The sequence below is a fragment of the Narcine bancroftii genome, chromosome 3 (assembly GCF_036971445.1).
Source record: "Narcine bancroftii isolate sNarBan1 chromosome 3, sNarBan1.hap1, whole genome shotgun sequence".
Classification (NCBI taxonomy): Eukaryota; Metazoa; Chordata; class Chondrichthyes; order Torpediniformes; family Narcinidae; genus Narcine; species Narcine bancroftii.
In genome coordinates, this window is record NC_091471.1 from 188,321,284 (window position 1) to 188,342,276 (window position 20,993).

Consider the following 20,993-nt stretch of genomic DNA (forward strand, 5'->3'; position numbering starts at 1 on the left):
ATTTCAGTGAATACAAGTAGAAAATAATAAGGAGATGAAGGCTTTTCCTCTGGAAGAGCTAACGAACATTTTCAGGGGATTATGGAGAGAGTGATGAAATGAACAAGCCAGAAGATAAACATTTGTGGAGTTGTTTAATTTAGGGTACGTGTGTGTTCTATGTGGGACAGCACTGCATTGCATGGTTAGTATAATCTTTATTGCAAAGATATTACAGCAAAAGCCACCCAGGTTTGAATCCAGCACTGTCTGCAAGGAATTTGCATGTTCACCCCATTCTCTAGTTTCCTCCCAACTTCCAAAAGCATACAGGGTTGTTAGGTTAATTGGGTGTATTTGGCCGGCATGGGTTTCAATAGCTGGAATGAGTGTAAATAAAACGTTTAAAGATTGATCTTTGGTCTCACAACCGAATTGGCAAGTGACTACACATCCTTGGTGCCTCTTTTTTAGAAAATTTATCACAACTGCTCAAAGACATGATGACCAGTTTTGTTGTGCTTAAAGCATGTAATTTTTTTTTAAAAGACTGCAAATTCAAGAATATAAGCAGTTTTTTTTTAGTACTGTGTAACTGAAATTCAGGATACCTTCTGGAGTGAAACATAAGAACAATTTGTGTGTCAGTTAACATCTCTGTGTAAATTTGATTAGGCGTTGTAAATCACCTGATTTTTTTCATTGGGCTTTAAATAGATTTATATCATTCCCTGAGGAGTGCTTCTTCATGAGCTATGCAGAAAACAGGGCCATCCTCACTTATGTAGGTCCAGAAAATGCAATGGGAAATAGGGCATCTCATGACCAGATCATATGGACTTACTATTAAATATGGCTCTCCCAGCAACTCAAAACTCCTCCTCTATCCCACACCCCTCTCTTTAACTAGCACTCATCTCTCCTTCCATCCCAACCTTCCTTTTTACCTTTCACTTTTTTTCACCCTCTCTCCATTTCCATCTTTTCTTATATCATACCTATTCCTTCCTTTTTTGTACTCTCTCCCTTACTTCCCTCTTCCCATTCCTTTCCTCTTTCTTCACTTTGCTTTAGACCTCTTTCTTCTTCCTTCCATTCCATTCTTTGTTTCTAAGTTCCCATGCCAGCTCCCAGCAGAGTAACCAATCATATCTCATGCACCTTTTTCACTTCACATGCCCCTTCAACTCCCTTTGAGAGTGAGACAGTGGCTCAGCAGGTACTGCAGTTGTCTCATAAGCCAAGGATTCTCCTTTGGATTCTGACCTCCAGTGCTGTCTGTTTGAACCTCGGATGCTCTCCCAATGATTTGCATGGGTTCTCCAGTCCCTCAGTGCTGTGTTTTCTCCATATCCCAACAACATACTGTATCTGTAATACATAGAAGAATTGGGTTTGTTAATTAGCATGTGAGAGAAAATATGTTGCAGGGTAATAAATGCAGGAATAGGATTGAAAGAATTGCTCTAGGCGCTAGCAAAGACTTGATGGACCAAATAACCCCCTTCCATATCAAAAAAAATTTGAATTAATGACATGAAATATGATTCTCTTGCTACTTTTACTGAAGGTAATAATTGATAGTGGCCACTACATCTACTAGCATTCCTGTGGCAGAATGGAAGGACCTGTACCATTGGAATCATGAGGAAAATGCCACAGGCTCAACACTGGAGGTCAGGACAAACCTGGGTCCCTGCGATACAGCTGCACCAAAGATTCTGCCATCCCAATACCACAGATAGCCCTCTCCCTCCCATCCTCTCTATCCTTTGTCTATCCAGTTCACCCTCTTGCTGGTTGAACAACCTTCCTTGTGTTCACCATTCTATACTTCTGGAACTTCCATCTGCATTACACTTTCCCAAACTCATTGTACTTTCACAGGTCAATTACTTGCACAGATGATTCTGGTTACTGGAACATCAGTTGGGACTTGGGCATTCCTCACTCTGTCTACCTCTCCCTTCCTTTCTGAGATTGTTCCTGAAAACCTACTGTCATTTTACATCAGTTCATTGACTATAGCTTGACATTCAACATCATGTGACCAAATCTAATGAGCAAATGAAAGAATCTGGACTCTGCAACTGGATCTTTGATTTCTTCATCAGCAGACCCCAATCAGTGTGGATCGGCGACATCGTCTGATCCACACTGACCATTAACATAGGGCATCCAAAGGCCAATAGCTTGGTCCCCTGTGATAGTACAGATTCTATCACCAATGTGTATATGCACATATGTACAGATGGTAGTGTAGGATGACTGTGATTGGCTGAGAGTGTAGCTACACCTACTGGCAGGTCTTAAAGGATTGCTCCTTCCCAGACCAGGTCATTCTGGACTGGTCGACCTACTTGTGATATGCTCCAGTCTTTCAGTTAACAAAAGTCTTGGTTTGGATCAACAAGTCTTTGGTTCTTTCGACACACATTACATCCCCTACTCTACTCCTTGCACACTCATGACTATATAGCCAAGTCCAGTTCCAACTCAATCTACAAGTTTTCTGAGGACAACATCGTTGTTGGTCAAGTAACTGGAAACAATGAGTCAAAATACAGGATGAAGATTGAGAACCTGGTTGTGTGATGCCAGAACAACAAACGTTCTCAATGTCACCAAGACCAAGAAGCTTACTGTTGATTTTCTAAAGGGGAGTCACCATATATCTGTCTGTGTTGATGGAACATAATTTGAGAGGGTTAAAACCATTAAATTCCTGGGAATCCATTTTTCAGAAGACCTCTTCTGGAGCCAGCATATCGAGGCCACCATGAAGAAGGCACACTGATCCCTCTACTTTCTCAGCAGTCCAAGGAGATGGGTGTGTTGTGAATATTCTAACAGATTTCAACAGGTAGACTTGGGAAAGTGTACTAACTGCCTTGTTTGGGAATTGGATTGTCCAGGAATGCAGACATCTCCAGAAAATAACAATCGCCAGGTCCATCACGGACTCCGACCTTCCATCCATTGAATGGATCTACGTGGGGTGCTGATTCAAGAAGGTGATCAACATCATAAAGGTCCCACATCACCCTGGTCACAACCCCTTTTTACTGCTACTTTTGGCAGAAGGCACAGAGGCCTGAAGACTAGCACGTCAAGGTTCAAGAACAGTTTTATCTTTCCAACAACAATCAGGCTCTGGAATTTCCCCTTGTTTCACCAATCATAGACTTCTTTGACATGACAAAAGACATTATTGCAGTAGGATAACTGAATATTTATTATTTATTCATTTTTTGTATTTATTGACTCATTTTAATTCGTATACTATTATTCAATTTTTAATTGAATATGTGTATTTTTTTTGACAAAGTACATGTTTAACTGCAGCAATTAAGAATTTTGGGGCATATGTACAATGTACATGACATGCCAATAAACACATTATTATCATTCACAAGCTTGGATGGCACGACTCAATCGTGGCACACTTAGCGTAACAGTTAGAGCAATGCATTATGACACCAGCGACCTAGGTTTGAAACCACCATTGTCTGTAAGGAGTCTGTACATTTTCCCTGTGACTGAGAGGGTCTCCTTCATTCCAAAGACGTTTGGTTTAGTGGATTAATTGGCCACATGGGTATAAAAGGGGGTCATAGGCTCATAGGTGGGTAGGATATGTTACCGTGCTGTATTTATATATTTTAAAGATGTGAAATGATGGCCTGATTTGCATTCCTGTTTTGAATGTTCTATTCAAATGTAAATTGTTATTAAGTTTTGATCTTTTCCAAAAGGATCAAATTCATTTTTAAAATCACGTTTGTGCCCATTTTCAGTTGGATTTTAGTTTATGTGGAAAGGTTAAAATTAGAATATTACTTTAAACAGGCGGATTTAAGACATGATGGCATGGTTAGAATCCAGTGCTGTCTAAGGAGTTTGCACGTTTTCCCCGTGTCTGTGTGGGTTTCCTCCAGCTGCTCCCATTTCCTCCCACCCTTCAATTGGAGGTCAATTGGGTGTAATTTGGTGGTAGGCTCTCGAGAGCTGAAAGGGCCTGTATGTCTGAATCTAAATTTAAATGTGGTAAATGGAGAATGGATTTTAGAAATTTTAATAACAGGATCATTAGGCTTTTAAGATCATATTATGACGGGGCATTACATTCTTTCTAAATAGTTGAACTAAAGTGGATTTCTTTGTCTTTTAGTTCTGGTCTTGTAAACAGAGATGCAGCAAGATAAGCTGGTTACCCTTGTATCAATTCTTTGTTTCAGAGTGTGGCGGGAGATTGCGGGCTGAAATTAAATCCAAGGACCTGTACTCCCATGCACAGTTTGGAGACAATAACTATCCAGGCCAAGTCGACTGCGAGTGGCAGATTATAGCAGAGAAAGGTTTTGGAGTGGAGTTATCCTTCCAGACATTTGAAGTGGAAGTGGAAGCTGACTGTGGCTATGACTTCATTGAACTATTCGATGGATTTGACACCACAGCTTCAAGGCTTGGACAATTCTGTGGATCAGGGGTAAGAAACAAGCTGACTACTATGGATAGATATTGACTATTTATTAGCTTTAATTTTTCAATAAAATGGTGAATTATTGATGAACTTTTCTTGGGTGAGAAGCTCGCAGGTAATGGAAATCTCCAATAAAGATAGAAGATGATGGAAATAATCAGCAGGCCAAGCAACATGTGTGATTTGAAACTATTTTTGATTGATGATTTTACATCAAGCCTGAGAAATCAAACAAATTGTAGAGAAAGGGGGAGAACAATGTCTGTGACATGATCTGAATGACAGAAAATTGCCAGCTGAGAGGAGAAAGGCATTTTAATCAAAGCTGACCTGTCCTGAGGAAACATAATTCAAAGAAGATTAATGAAAATAGAGAAGACAAAATAAATGCTGGAAATCTGAGATACAAACCAAATACATGTTAAATTCTGTAAATACATATTAATTGCTTAAATTATTTGCCATTGACATTACAATGAAAATTTACATATGATGCAGTTTACACACACACACACACACACACACACACACACACACACACACACACACACACACACACACACACACACACACACACACACACACACACACACACACACACACGGTTGATAAAGTTTTGTGGAATGATGGCAAGGACACACACAACCACCCTCTGAGTTTATCCAATCGGCACCTTTCTATGGAGTGTTTACATATGATGCAGTTTACAGAAACAAAAATCAAATCAAAACTACAACTACTGAAATTAAGTTGTAGAAAATGATAGAAAAATTCAAAAACAAACCAATCATAATCATTTCTGTGGTGAGCATCCTCCCACAGTGCTGTTAGATAGGGAGTTCCAGAATTATTACATTGGGTTACAGAGAGAATCAGAGTTGTACAGCACAGAAGCAGGCCCTTTGGTCCACCTTGTTTAACCCATTGGTTATTCTATGTATTAATGCAATTTACCTCCATTTGCCCTATAGCCTTCAGTGCCTTGGTGATTCAGTTGTTGGAGGAATGGTCCTTAAATATTATGAAAGTAGCCCCAGCAACTTTTTTAGGCTGAGCATTCCAGATTACACCATATTGTGTGTGAAACAATTTAAAAACAATATTTACAACATGCTATTGAAACCTGTGCCACCCAATTAGCCTCCCATACGTATTGGAGGTTAGGAAGGAACTGAAGCACCTAGGGAAAACCCACACAGGTCACAAATTCCTTACAGACAGTACCAGATTCAAACCTAGGTTACTGGCGCTGTATGTAATAACATTGTGTTAACTGCTACCCTAAATGTGCTGGCGTCAGCTTCCCTCCATACTGCCTATCTCTCACTTTATACCTACACTCACTTATTTTAACACCCCCAACATGGGGGGAAAAAAAATCTATGCTGTCCATTCTCCTTACAATTTTATATATATTTTTAGATCACCACTCAACCATATCTGTTCCAGGGAAAACAAACCTAGATGAACCAATCTTCTCTTTTAATGGGAGTCCAAGTAGCATCCTGGTGAATGTCCTCTCCACTCTTTCCAGCCAATTAATATGGAATCGTCCAATGGTGGGAGTAGGTTGGATGCTTTCAAAGAATAGTGAGTCTTGGACACATGTTAGTAGAGAACAGAGATATTTATTTACACGTGGGGTAATTTGCAACAAGGACATGTACAACAGTAGCCCGCAAATTGTACACATCAGACATTAGTTAGCCAAAGATACTTGTAACTCCCTATAGTCATGCTTAGGCTACACAATACCTGCCACCACTCTACAATACACAAGCATGATAAACTAATTGACAAAGGAATACTTGTCTAATGCAATGGTCTCTCCCTGGTATATGCCACAATAGGCCCACCTTGTAGCAGCATACACCTCACAACTGATGTGACACAACCTGGATTGGATCCATCACAGTTATTCTTCTGGCATCGCCTGCAGCCCGCAACCTGGAGTGGAGCTCAGAGATCATCTGGAGGGAACAAGAGAATGTGCAGCCCAACATGGTGGGCTTTGTACTGTTGCCAGATAGAAGGGCTGGCCCAGGTGCACCCAAATGGCCTGTGAGAACCAATAGTATGGTAGCCTTACTTGAGGGTGGACCTTATGCTTGATTGGCAGGTAAGGCGACTTCCGACCGGTTTCTACCGGAGAAGTCAGCTGACCCTTTGTATAACAAATGGGGACTAGAACTGCATATTTTTATAAAGTTATAAAACTCCATGTTTTATAAAGTTATATTCTGATAAAAGCAAGAATCCCATAGGCCTTCTTCATTGTCCTATCGACTTGTACTACTGTTTTCAAGGATGTATGTACATACCCCAAGCTGACTTTAGTCAACACTCCCTGGGGTCCTAACCTTTACTACCATTTCCAACTTCGTCTCTTCACACCTGTCAGAGCTAGATTACATTGCCTGTTGCTCTGCCTGACTTTCCAGATGATCAATACCTTTTATCTCACAATCATTAATGATTGATTCTGGCAAGACTGCAGGGAGCTTTGGATTGCTCTGCTATTGGGGAATTGAAATCTCCAAAAGGCAGACCAAGTCGGGGGTGGGGGTGGGTTGCTTTCTTTTGTAAAAGACATTTACTTATGTCAAATTCCCACCTTCATTGTTTTTTTTAACAGAAATCAAATTCTCAAACTGTCACAGTGGATTATTCCTCTTATAATATCAAACTGCATTTTGAGAACACATATTTTACAGCTACCTTGAAAACCTGCAGGGAAAGCAGTGTGATGCAGTTGAATCATAAAGCACAGACTTTTCAAAATTGATTAACAAAATACTGTATAATGGAAGTTTCAAATGATGATTTCATTAATCTCATCAACCTTCAAATTTTCCACATAATTTAAACCACTCCAGGTCCTCAGATCTATCTCTAACAACCTACAATTATGCATTCCCTTCACCACTTTTGTCAGTCTTCTGACACAATCTGTCCTTAGTGCATCTATTCTTTATTCTACCACCTGTGTAGGCCCTACATTTTGCAGTTTTCATCGCAGAGGATTTAAACTTCCTTCAACACATTTTCTGATCTCCTTGAAACCTCTCTTTTAGACTGCGTGTTTGATCACAGAACCTTAATCTTCCTTTCACAGGCTCAATGCATATATTCCCTTACATTTCTTCAAGACATTTCCCAAATTAAAGGGAGCAAAATCTAATCATTGTAGCTTATATTTGTTTGTAATTAATTTAACTCTAGGGTACCTTGAGTGCTCTCAAATGTAAATGCCAACGCATGGCATCTGACCCTGCTGCAGAATTGAAATGACTAAAATAAAGATGCAAATGGCATTCCCAGTCAATATGATCTTGATAACTTTCTCGTTATCTTTCTTGATGTCCTTGGTGCCATTGTCAAAGCTGAAATGCTACAAATTCAATGGTGCCGCTGTTGATCAGAAGGGTTGTTTTTGGCTGCAGGTAAATAGTGGTCAGTTGATAAGATGAGTGCAGAAATGGCAGAAGTTTGATGTGTGGCTGCAAGATGTAAATTGACTCATTTTGGGGGTAGCTATTAAGTCTTGGATATTTACCATGAATAGTTATACCCTTGGAAGTACCGAGGGACCATAGTGTTGATCTCCAAAAATCTCTAATATGGTGGTTAAGATGGTATACAGGATAGGTGTGTTCATTAGCCAGATCAAAAAAGAGCAAAGAGGTTATGCTATAATAATATATAATACCCACAGCTAGATTACTGTCCACAGAGATGTTACAACACCACTGTAAGCACATGATTGAGTTTGAATATGTTGGATTTGTTTTTTGGCAGGTTGGTCTTAAATCAAGGATGCATTGCCTGAGGTGCTGTTGGAAGCTGAGACTTTCACAACATCACACTGGTTATTTAGATGAGCACATGAAACACCTTGTCTAAGAAGCTAGTGTATCCTCTGCCTTGTGGGCATCTAGGGAAGAAACTGTGGAGAGTGTTGCTGAGATATTTATATCATCTTTGGCTTTGGGTGAATTGCTGGAAGACTGGAAGCTGGCAAATGTGGTGCTGTTATTTAAAATGGCAGCAAGGATAAACCAGGCAACTATAGACCAGTGAGCTCAATGCCGGTGGCTGGAAAATTGTTGGAGGAGATGCTGAAGGGCAGGATCTACTAGCATTTGGATTATCAGGGGCTGATTGGATATCCTCAGCATGGGATAGTCCATGGCAGATTGCATCTCACCAATCTGATGGAAATTTTGAAGAAACGACAAAGAGGATTAATGAGAGTAGGCCCAAGGATGTTGTGTATTTTGACCAGCAATGGCATGTTTCAAGGCTCTAAATGGCTGGTTAGTCTGGAAGGTTAAACCATATGGGATCCAATGTGAATTGGCCAAATGGCTAAGTGGAAGGAAACAGAGGGTAGAAGTGGAAGAATGTTTTCTTGATTGGAAGGCTTTGGTTAACCTCAAACCCTCGATGCCGGTCTGGATCAAGTCATCTTCGATCTGGTTGGAGAAGAAAAAGGAGAAGAGGAAGATGAAGAAGAATTATCTCACCAATAGTTCTCTAACCCCTTCCATTGGCTATATTTTTCATTTGTTATTGGAGCACAATTTCCCCCAATTTTAAAAGAAGGGAGATGTTTCCATGAAACACATTGTGTGACCTCTGAATTTTTCAAATCATTAAACAGTTATTAAGGAATGTTTCTGAAGTGAAGTCAGCATTATATGCAAGAAGTTGAAAGCATTTCCTTGGATTACGATGTGATTCCATCATCTTTCTCCCAAAATGTCTGGTTAACTTGGCTTGTTCGCATCCTGTGCATCTTGAGCCTAAATTTAATGTATGTCTTATTCCTTATGCTCACCTCTGCAAAGATTATCCATTTTAATCTCTGTTGTTTTATTGCATCTCCTCATGGCCTCATCCACCATATATTTGTTAATAATCTCCAGTCTTTTACAAAATCTTCAATATTTACAAAATGAGGAGAAATCTCTTCAGCCAGATAATGGTGAATCTGGAATTTGTTGCTGAAGCCGGCTGTGGAAGCCAAGTCATTGCGTAGATTTAAAGTGGATTTCATAGGTTCATAATTAGTAAGGGTGTCAAAATCATCCATGATTTGAATGGCAGAACAGATTTGATGGGTCAAATGGCCTAATACTGCTCTTGCATCTGGGCTTTTTACACATCTTCCCTCCCTTCTCCCCATCACCTTGCTCAGACTGTAGGTTTTAGACATACTTCCCTAAACTTATTAGCATTTCCACCTCCCAGATCATACTCATCGAAACCTATTATTTGACTTCTATTACTTTTCTTGCTATTAATCTTTTTTTGGTTGACTTGTGCTCGTGAATTGCCTCGAGAGTTTTACTCCATATAAAAAGACTTTACTATTTATTGTATGGGTCCAGCTTTTGTTCCTGAAAAATTCAATGTTTGTTTTCCATTTTTGTTTACAGCCACCTGAAGAAATGTTTTCAACAGGAAATGCCATTCTACTCCATTTCCATACTGATGACACAATTAACAAGAAAGGATTCCATATACGATACACGAGTACAAAGTTCCAGGATTCCCTCCACATCAAAAAGTAGCCTGCACCATCACACAGTTTCCTTTATCTTTTTTTTGTTAAAAAGCAAAAGCAAAAATAACCTGGATGATTTTATAATGACAGAATGGGGAGGAACTGAAGAAGGTGAATTGCTGAAAGATCAACATAAAGGTGATGAATTTCAGTGGAAGCTTCAGTGAAAAGTGCAGACAACCAGTTAGTCTGAGTATGTAACTGCAAGAAGAGGACCCCACTGTGGAGTAATTATAAAGGTTTGCTTGCTGCATAAGCTTCTGTCCACCACTGGCTACAGAGTGAAAATACTGCTATATACACTCGCAGCCAACTGCACTATCCATAGGAATGAAACTACAACCTGCCACTCATCGATTTCTTCAATCAGGCAAAAATAATAAAAGGAGGACAAAAGTATTCTACGTACCGCTCAATTGTCAACATTACTGATATAAAACAAAACCATTTACTACATAACTTATGAGGTTTTTTAAGTCTCTTTTTTAAAAAAAAACTGGATGTCTTTACTGGTGATTATTATCTGTGATTTTGTCTCAGACACAGGACATCATACAGAACAGATGAGCACTGTAGCAAACTGTGAATTCCTTCCGTACCAAAAACAGGTTTAAGAACATTGAAAATCCTGATAACATTTTCTATATTTTGGTATCGGAATGTACCAGGATAGTATATATATATATATATGTATATGTGTATATATATATATATATATATATATATATATATATAAATATATATGTGTGTGTGTGTGTGTGTGTGCACGTGTTTGCGTGTGCAGGAGTGTGTGTGTGTTTTGGTAGTTTGCACTTAGAATGATACCAAGGGCCTTCTTTCAGGCTCTAGCTATTGTATGTCTGGAAATTCTATTATGTAAATCATCTGAAGTGTTAAGCTTTCGACTTTATGTGAACGAAAAGTAAATTAATAGATAACCAGTTAAAAATAGTGTTTCAGCAGGTAGTGTGAGCAAATGGCCATGGAATATTAAAAAGTCAAATAGCTAACTGCAATTCCATAACTACCCTTATAGCCATTCTGTGTGTTGAAAAAAAAAATATAATTAAACTGGTGATCATTTTTAGTGCTATGATTTTCAGGCAGAGAGACAAATTGCTTAGATGAAGTCTGTAACCTATATTCCCATAATGAAAAATCAACTTATTATAATACTCAGATCTTCTGAAATGGCAGATGTACCAAAGTTGAAGAGAAGAATTATATCCCTGAAATGATGAAAGACTCGAGAAAATGCCATGTTAAGCAGGTTTCCAATGGTGCTACTCTGTGTTCGGAACCATCTTTAGATATTGGCAAGAAGTTGCAGGTGTAAGTGGTAGGGCAAAAACAAATCTCATCTTGAACATGAAATAAAATCGTCCTGCTGCAAAGCCTCTAATCCTGTGGACGCTGTATGCCTTAGATTAGAATGATTCCTTGTAAATCTTGCACATGACAAGTCTTTCTGTAACAAAACAATGAATACTTGATTTAAAATTATTCCACAACTTGAACAGATTTTTTGTTATTTTTGCCATGTAAAAAAATCCACAAAGTCAATGTCTATATATAATATAAAAGTGAAATGTTTTAACAGAGCTAAGATATAAAAATGCTGAATAACACTTTTCCAGACCGGCAGTTAAATCTCTCACCATTCTTTTCACTTTACACAAGAAAACCAAAACATTCGATGTTTAATTACAACATAAATGTACTATTATGTGTTCATTTCCAAAGCCAATAAAAGGCCAGCCAGTGAAATCATTACCAGTACAGGCCAAGTTCAACTTGAATCTGTTTGCTGAAGTGTTTCTTTGTTTACTTTTTTGCTATTGTTTATAACCAGATCAATGTCTTTGTCCTTTCAGGTCAAGTTTCTGGAGTAAAAATCAAAGCTCATTGCAATGGATGTTACTTTGCAATGTCTTTCCACAGTAGATTACTACCTAAGTTAGCATTAATGATCCTATTTGTATCTGTATTATATCCTACGTCCATGAAAACATCATTAGCACTAATAAATATGTTTTTACAAACATTAAATGAATGTCTGTACATAATCTATACTGCCTAACAGTATCTTGTATGAAATCTTGGAGACACAATAGATAATATTGTGCCAGCACTGCCATTCATTTAGATCATGGCTGGTCTTCCACTATCAGTACCCTGTCCCTGTCTTCTCCCCATAACCCTTAATTCCCCTGTCCACAAGAACCTTATCTAACTCACTCTTGAACTTATCAAGAGAACCCGCCTGGACCACCCTCTGCGGTAAGGCATTCCACAGACCAACAACTCTCTGGGTAAAAAAAAATCTCATCGCTGTCCTAACGGGTCTTCCCTGTATTGTTAAACTATGCCCTCTATTCCTAGTCTCCCCCAACATCGGGAACATGTTAACTGTCTCTATTATGTCCAATCTCTTAATTATTTTATATAACTCAATCATATCTCCCTCAAGCTTCTAAATTCCAACATATGCAACTTCAGTTTATCCACCTTTTAGCATACATCAATCCCACCATCCCGGGAACTAACCTTGTTAATCTATGCTACACTCCCTCAATAGTGAGAATGTCCTTCCTCAAATTAGGAGACCAGAACTGGTGTGGTCTCACCAGGACCCTGTACAGCTGCAGAAGCGCATGTTTACTCCTATAGTCTAGTTGCTGGAATCTGGAGCAAAAACACTGTCTTTTGCCCCTTGTTTTTTCCTTGACTGCTGCCATCTACCTGCTTCTGTCGCCCAACTCCTCTCTCTTTCTCTATCCCTCACCTAGCTCCCCCTGCCCATCATCCCTTACCTCGCTTTGATCCACTGGCCCTTGTCTCACCCCTTCTTCTCTCCTCACCATCCCATCTATCTTCCCTCATCACTCACACAGGGACATGACCTGAAATTCCTCCTAGACAATTGTTTTCTTTTGTATGAAATGCTAATTTTAATCCCCAGAAATTTTTAAAAATGTTTTGATTGAATCACCTCGTGTATTTCAAAATTCAAGAAAGTCTATGCTTCGAGAAATGACAAATGCCCCATTCTCAAAAATCAGCTTGTAAATGTTGAAAAAAAAACACAAATGCTGGAGAAACTCAACAGGTCAAACAGTGCCTTTATGTAGCAAAGGTAAAGAAATATCACCAAAGCTTTGGGCTTGAGCCCCTCATTAAGGTGTGGAGGAGGTGAGAGCTTGTAAATGTTTGTTCTACCCTTCCTTCTGTAAGTAGATCTAAATACATGATGCCAGGTGCAATTTAACCCAGGCACCAAATCATTTCGGAGAAATTTCTTCACTTTAATGATCAAATCCTCTTGCCAAAATATTGTTTGCTTTCTGAATAACTTAGCAGGTGTTAACTTTCAGACATTTGTGCACAAGGAAACCCTGGTCCACCCTTCCAATATCTTGCCATTTAAAGAATCTTTGAATATATTCTCTACTAAAGTGGATGACTTCACAAATTTCCAAATTGTATTCTATCTACATAGAATGAGGTCTGGAGCTCAATGGTCCCGATGGAACCTGAACTGGCTGTAGGTGAGCTGATTACTGGCAATTGAGGCACTTATCATTGATACCTTCCATTACATTTCTAATGAATGAGAGTAGATGAATTAACATAAAGATTATTGGATTATTCTTTGCTGGTCTTGCGGTAAAGCACATATTTCAGGTTTGCTAGGGTGTACCTCATTTTTAAAGAAGGCTGGTGCTGCTCTCAGCCTTGGTTCCAATGTTATTTGTGCAATGCTGTCCTTTTGACTCTGGCTGGATGTTAATGGTGAGTAAGGCAATAGTTACATGTCAGTCATCCAGGAAGCAAAGGACACACTTTGTGAGAGAGCACAAAATAAAGTCAAGAACATACCTTGTGTGAGATTAAGTTAGATGGTGAAATATTAAAAAAAACTTGAAAATATATTTTTTTTGAACAGAAGAAAAATGGGGGAATACATCTATGAAGTTTGTATGGTTGGTTAGAGAAGTTGCTAAAGAATATTTCTGCAGTGAAACACAAAAGTCTGCAGACACTGTGATTGTAGTGAAAGCACAGAAATGCTGGAGGAGCTCAGCCACTCTCGCAGTGTCCATAGGAGATAAAGATATATAACCGATGTTTCTGGCCTGAGCCCTTCAGTTCCTCCAGCATTTGAAGGGCTCAGACCCAAAACATCGGTTATATGTCTTCACCTGCTATGGAGACCGGCTGAGTTCCTCCAGCATTTCGGTTGTTAAACAATGAAAGACACAGAGAAAGTACAATTGGGCCCAAAAGGTTCTCGTGATGCATCAACCATCCCTTTGCTCTAATCCTACATTTATCTGACACTTCATACTTTCCACATTCTCATCCACTGCCCCAGATTCTACCACTCATACAGACACACACACACAAACATACTGGGGAAATTTATAGAGGCTTATTGATTTGCTAACCAGAATGCCTTTGGAGGGAAACCGGAGCACCCGGAGGACCTCCACGCAGACACAAGAGATGGCAGCTGAGGAGATGATTGAATTGTAGTCTCTATCACTGTGAGGCAGTAGATCTACTTGGTGTCCACTCTGCACCCATTATGTCCATTAATGTCATATGCAAGGAAGGGCAATATTTTCCATATTTCTTTAAAGGAAGAAGCAGTTGTAAAAAAAAAGCTGATGTCATTTCAATGACTTATGAAACTTATGCTGGAGAGAAACCTGTAAAATACCACAAGCAGTGGTTCCAGCACAAACTGGGGCCTGAGATTGTGTATACAGTCCAGAAGTTTCTCTAAATTTCAGGGTGCATTGAATTGGTTATTGTCATGTGTGTCGAGATAGTCAAAGACTGATTTGCATGCTATCCAGGCAAGTCAATCCATACTGAAGTGCAACAGGTAGTCCAACATAAAAATAAAAGTGCAGAGTGTTACCAAGAAACTGTTCAGTTAAGAGTCTGCAAGGACATCATTATTTTATTCACAAGAGGCCTGGCCAATAGTCTGAAAAGTGTATTAAAAGCAAATGGTGACAGCTTTATCTTTATTACACCTATCCAAAATCCAGATTATTATCTATATTATTCTCATGCTTAATGAGTAGTACAGTGAAAGGTATGTGGATCATACCTTTCAAGCTCTTGTGTTACAATTCACACAGTTCCCAATTTCTTCAGTAAGCCTGCTCATCAGCCTCCCTGCTCTTCCCTCTTCATCCTGAGTTTTGCAATAACTTCTCTGTGATAGTGGAAACTGAAACAAAATGAAGTGTAATGGGCAAGCAAAAGAGTGCAAATATTGGGAATCTGAAAACAGAATCGGGGAATGCTTAAAACATGCAGTGCATGTTATTTTCATGGAGAGAATTAGAATTAACATTTTGAATCTTCAGAATGAATTAGGTCATTTGCATTTGTACAGTGGTCAGCACCATGCAGAATTGAATGTTATTTCACTAAACAAAGGAAAATAAAGTATATGCATTTACATAGTACCATTGGAGAACATTTGAACTTTAGTCACAGCGATACTCTAAAACAGCTATTACCCCTGGGGGCCATATGGGGCCTCCTTGGGAGTCACAGAACATTTAAAGGGGGGGGGGGCACTGGCTGAAATCATTAAATATTTTAATTTTTTTAATGTAGTCGATAGGAGAGCAGTATAGAAGAAACCATCTAAACTTGACTGCTTCACTGGGAAGAGGGCCCATAAATTTGAATGGAGGTCTGTAATGGAAGATTCTAACTTTTTTAAAAAACTTTTGCAGCCTTTTGCTTCTGCAAGGCTGAGAACCTGCTTGTGTTTTAGAATCAGCAGACATAAGCTAAATTCCACCGAGGGGCCAGAGATGCTGTTATTTGACGAAAGGACATCTGTGTACCAAGAACATTTAATCTTCCTGCTTTTTTTGGTCACAGACTGTCAGAAGCCTAGCCTTGATGCAAAATAAACCATTGTATTCAAAGTGATAAGCTGAAAATTATGTTATTTGATAGAAGCCTAGCATGCTAGCTTGCTCGTTTATCTTTCTTGCTGTGCTGGGTATAGGTGCTTAGGAAAGCAGTTTTTGGGTAATATAAGCCATGGTCCCGCTGCTGAAGTTTGAGACTCTCCGAGAGGTGGCAACAACTCTCAGCAAGAAGAAGAACTTCTAGAGTCCATCCAACGTCCCGGTCGGGGGAGGTGGAGAAGCTGCTACCGGCGCCCTGACAACCAACTACAAGTGTGCAGTCGTTGCCTCGCTTCGGTCGTTGGGACCAGTCCAGGCGTTGATAAGTATAGTTGGGAAGGGCTTGCATATTGTAGTTTGAAATCAGCTTTTGAATTTGTAATAAGCATTTGTATAATCTGAACTGCTCTCGGTGAGTGTGTCTATTTTCTTTCAGTAGCTCAAACACTGTGACCAATCTAAAACAAACAAAATGAGAGGTATAAGTTTACCCAAGACAAGCCCCAAGAGGGCCATAGCCAAAAAGAAAAGATTGTGAATGGTTGCTCTAAAGAAACAAAAGTTTCATTGCAAAAACCACCTGCATCTTGTGGACAATGCCCAAGGAATTAATAATATCAGCTTTTGTATCATCTGGAAATTTTACTTTGTGATTTGAATTAAGATGTATATATCAGGAGTTTCCCCATTGAATTCTGTGCGGAGAAACATGTTTAAAATGTGCATGTCACCACAATTAAAATAATGCCTTGTAACTCATTGCTTAGACAAGTTAAAAACTTAAAACATGTGCCCAGCATTGATCCAAGATTTTGTGATTTCTCTCCATGATGTTTCCTGACTTGCTGAGTCCCTCCAGTTTCTCATTGTTTGACTGTTTCTTAAGAATGAGGCTGGGTTTTAGAATAATTGAATAGTTCAGACATAGACAGAGGCCACTTAACCACTAATGTCCATGTCAGCTTTCAACCAGAGAAATTCTCCAGTCTAAAATGATCATTTTGCATGAATGTGTATGAATTAGACAAGACATTGATAACAGGAGTCACAAAAAGGTTGCGGATGGCTGAGTTAGACCATGACAGATGCATTGCACACACACTAATTAATTATCAGATTGGGATGGGGTGGACATTAGCAATAAAGTTAGAAGTAGTGACAGGTTATTTTGGAAATTAATGATCAACATTCACAAAAATTTGGGGTGGTGCGGTTGGTGTAGCGGTTAGCATAACTCTGTTGCAGCACCAGTGATCGGGGCCAGGGTTTGATTCCCTCACTGTCTGTAAGGCGTTGGTATGTTCTCCCTGTGATTGCGTGGGTTTTCCCTGGGAGCTCCGGTTTCCTCCCACCATTCAAAACGTACCAGGGGTTGTAGATTAATTGGGTGTAAATTGGGTGGCACGGACTCATGGGTTGAAATGGCTTGTTGCTGTGCTGTATGTCTAAATTAAAAATGTTAAAAATTAAATTAATTTTGAGGATTCTAGTGGATCTCATTGTTATTTGTCTGCCTATTGGGGGTTATACATTTGAGTTCATTACTATCTTCCTTTTCCACTGGTGTATATTTACATTTAATTGCTTAGATTTTTGACACATTGTTCAGAAATAAATCAACACTCTTGCGTTTATTGATATAGATGATTATGTGCTGACTTGTGTGCGATAGGAGCATTACAATTTCATACTCATCCACACAAAACAGGGCTCCTATACTCCTATACATGAATGTCTCATTCTCTCAGAATAACTGACATTAAAAATATTGTATATTCCTCCTCATTCAGCCCAAATCAAACAACAGGAAACACCAAAGGGAATCACTTGAAGGGGATCCATGCAAAAGACTCTGCCTCAATATCCTGCTATCAGAACTTTCATGAGCTAACTCGAAAAATGGCTCTGATTTTCAATGTTCTTGTCCTTTCGGCTGCTGCTTTCCTTCCTCCTGCTCATTCATTTCAAACCACAAAGAAAGATGAAAACTAAAAGCAAAATTATACTCAGAAACTAGCCGTTAGAAATCACAAATTGCCCATTAGTTACCTGCTTTCATGATACTTAACAACACCTAATGCATGAATTCAAAGTATTTTAGCAAAATTGTTGCAACCAGTGCACATCACAAAATGTTTCAAGTGCTGTCATGCAGTTACTGATAATTTACATGAATGTGGTTTAATTCAATTTATTTTAAATTTAGAGATACAGCATGGTTACTGGCCCTTCCAGCACACGAGCCCACATCGCCCAAGCCTACCCATGTGAGCAATTAACCTTCTAACCCATGTACATCTTTGGAATGTAAAAGGAAACCGAAGCACCCAGAATGAACCCACATGGATGTGGGAAGAAGGTACAAGCTCCTTACGTACGGACTGTGGGAATCAAGCCCGGCTTGTTGCTGCTCTAACAATGTTGTGCTAACTGCTATGGTAACCATGCTGACCATTTTCTGCCTGTAATATCATAACATTGGCTTTGTGAGTGCAGCTTACAACTTTGGAGAATCACTCACAGTTCATTGTGATACTTTATGGCTTTTTTTTCCCATTTAAAAGCACACAATTGACCTCGAGTCCCTGAGATGTAAAATTACTCCAATAAAATTGAAACTCCGTTGACTCTGCTAATGTTAGTGACCTATGTTGTAGTTAATAGGAAATACTCCACCAATGCATAGTAGCACCAATGGGAGCAATGTGGATTTGGGACCTGTCCCATGTGACACTTCTATCAAGGAGGACCCTGATCTTTGATTAATTTTTCAATCAGTTTATCTGATTGTCTTCACAACCCCAGGTTTTCAAATATAGATCGAAATATGTGACTTGTTCAGGGAAGACCTTAACCATCAATGTTCTTTCCATCAATGTCAGGATAACCTTGTATCTTATTCGCCGGCTCAGGGCCATTCCTTGCAGCCATTCTGTTTTCTCTCCCAATGTGTTATCAATGTGAGAGATCACATTGACAATCTCAGTTGAATTTATACTAGTTGATGGTTTCCCAGCACAGCATTGATTGTAGTGCAATGCCGTTACATCCCCAGAAACCTAGTTTCATATCTGACACTGTCCATAAAGGAGTTGGCACATTCTCCCTGGGAGCTCCAGTTTCCTCCCATCTTCCAAAAAGTACTGGAATGTTAAGCTAATTGGGTGTAATTGGGCAGCATGGGGTTCAATGGTCGGAATTGTCTTCTAAGATGTAAATACATTTTTTAAAATTTAATTTAAATTTACTCAGACCCATGATAGTTTGACTCAATAACCCAACTTGTTAATCAGCAGTAAGCTTTCATTCGTTTAATGTACCCATTCTGGTGGCTCTTTCAGAAGATACTTCTCTTGGTCACTCTTTTGTAACCTCCAGATACACATAATTTTTTCATCCTTTGCGACAGCAAGTTGCCTGACAACTTTAGAGACTGGCTTGTCCCAAGAGATAAGACAAGGTCTTACCCTCTCCTCTTACTCCTCATGTGGATGTGGAGTACTGATATGTACCATGGAGAGCATTGTGTCTGGTTGCATCACTGTGGTATGGAGATGCCACTGAACAGGTCAGGAAAAAACTTCAGAGAGTAGTTAACCCAGTCAGGACCATCATGGGCACTCCATCGAGGACATTTACAAGAAGCGGTGTCTTAAGAAAGAAGCCTCTATCCCAAGGACTCCCACCACCCAGGCCATGCCCTCTTCACAGTGCTCCCATCAGGAAATGGGTACATGAGCCTGAAGATGAGCACCTAGTGGCCTAAGGACAGCTTCTTCCCCTCTGCCATCAGGTTTCTGAATGGACAATGAACCAAAAACATAACCTCACTTTATCCTAATTTCTTGCACTATTTATATATTTTTGCAGTTTGATTTAGAGCAACATTTACACTATCGTGCTACTGCAAAGCCACAGATATTATGACATGTTCATGACAATAAATTTGGATTCTGATTGACAGATATTAGAATAATTGTAGAGAATATCATAGGTTCTCTCAGCTGAGGATTTTTGGAGACTGAAATATTAAGGTTCAAAGGCACCTGGCTTTCTTTGTGCACAGGACAGTGAAGGCTAAATGTTGCAGGCATCTACCCCTCTTCTCCAAGCAGATGCATTGATTTCCCATTTTGAGCTGCACACTAAATGATCCTGTGACATGAAGGCCAGGTGCAGATCTTCGGTGAAGGAGGAGCTGTAGAGCCTGGTGTGAGAGAACACGCGTAAAATAAAATCCTTAAATGACCATAGCATCCACTGCCAGTCCATAGCAGGGCCGCATACAGAGATGTTTCTTATAATCACTCATCAAAGCCTGGTGACCTGTGAGGTAAAGCAATCCTCTGACAATGTCCAACACATGAATGACAAGTATGATAGATTATGACATGTGTAATATAAATACTCACCTGTCTACTTTGTAGCTCCGCATGCACTTTGGTGAAAATAAAAATAAAAGCTGAGTATTTTTAGAGATTGTGAAATATTAATATTCAGAGGCACTGGCTTTTTTGGTACACAGGACAGTGAAAGCTAAAGCTCAGTACAAGGGAAGTTGTCAATGAGAAATGAAAGAGGATTATTGCAAGAGGATTTGAGTACAAGACTAAAGATGTCCACACGTCGAAAATCAAATGGATGGAAGAAAATATTCAAGGATGTTCCTTAAACCTACTTGAAAGAAAATAAAACATTCAGTGACTCCAGGGCCTTGGGCATTTAAAGAGGAGAATTGGTTTGAACAATAATTTGCTGATTGAGAAGGCAACATAACTAGAAGATTCGTTCTCAAAGTGAAAGGAAATTTAAAAAAAAAATATTTCCCTTCTATTTGCTGGCATTGACCTTTTTTATTTCATGTAGAAGATAAACCTTCAGTTCTATTCCACACAATACTTCTGTATTCTGCAGTGAAGATTGGCAGTAGATGTTCAATTGCTATTAGGGTTGATCTGCATGGTTAGCAGAGAAATTGTAGCTAAAAAATCAAAACCACTATAACCAGGGAGTGAGA

General features: G+C 39.3%; 1 protein-coding gene and 1 long non-coding RNA gene across 2 annotated transcripts in view; one reads left to right on the forward strand and one right to left on the reverse strand.

Moving 5' to 3' along the window:
• Positions 1-12,045, forward strand: part of tll1 (tolloid-like 1) — a 379,792-nt gene extending 367,747 nt beyond the window's left edge. Inside the window, exons 22-23 of the mRNA XM_069926140.1 lie at positions 4,218-4,468; positions 9,904-12,045. Of these exons, the coding sequence (XP_069782241.1) occupies positions 4,218-4,468; positions 9,904-10,038 (386 nt within the window). The 3' untranslated portion in view covers positions 10,039-12,045. The remainder of the gene's footprint in view (positions 1-4,217; positions 4,469-9,903) is intronic.
• On the reverse strand, positions 8,728-20,292 carry LOC138757952 (uncharacterized). The gene is made up of 4 exons (XR_011354004.1): positions 20,023-20,292; positions 15,154-15,276; positions 11,235-11,499; positions 8,728-8,937 (listed from the first exon to the last, which is right to left on the reverse strand). It is a non-coding gene; the product is annotated as an uncharacterized lncRNA (long non-coding RNA).
• Positions 20,293-20,993: the final 701 nt, after the last annotated feature.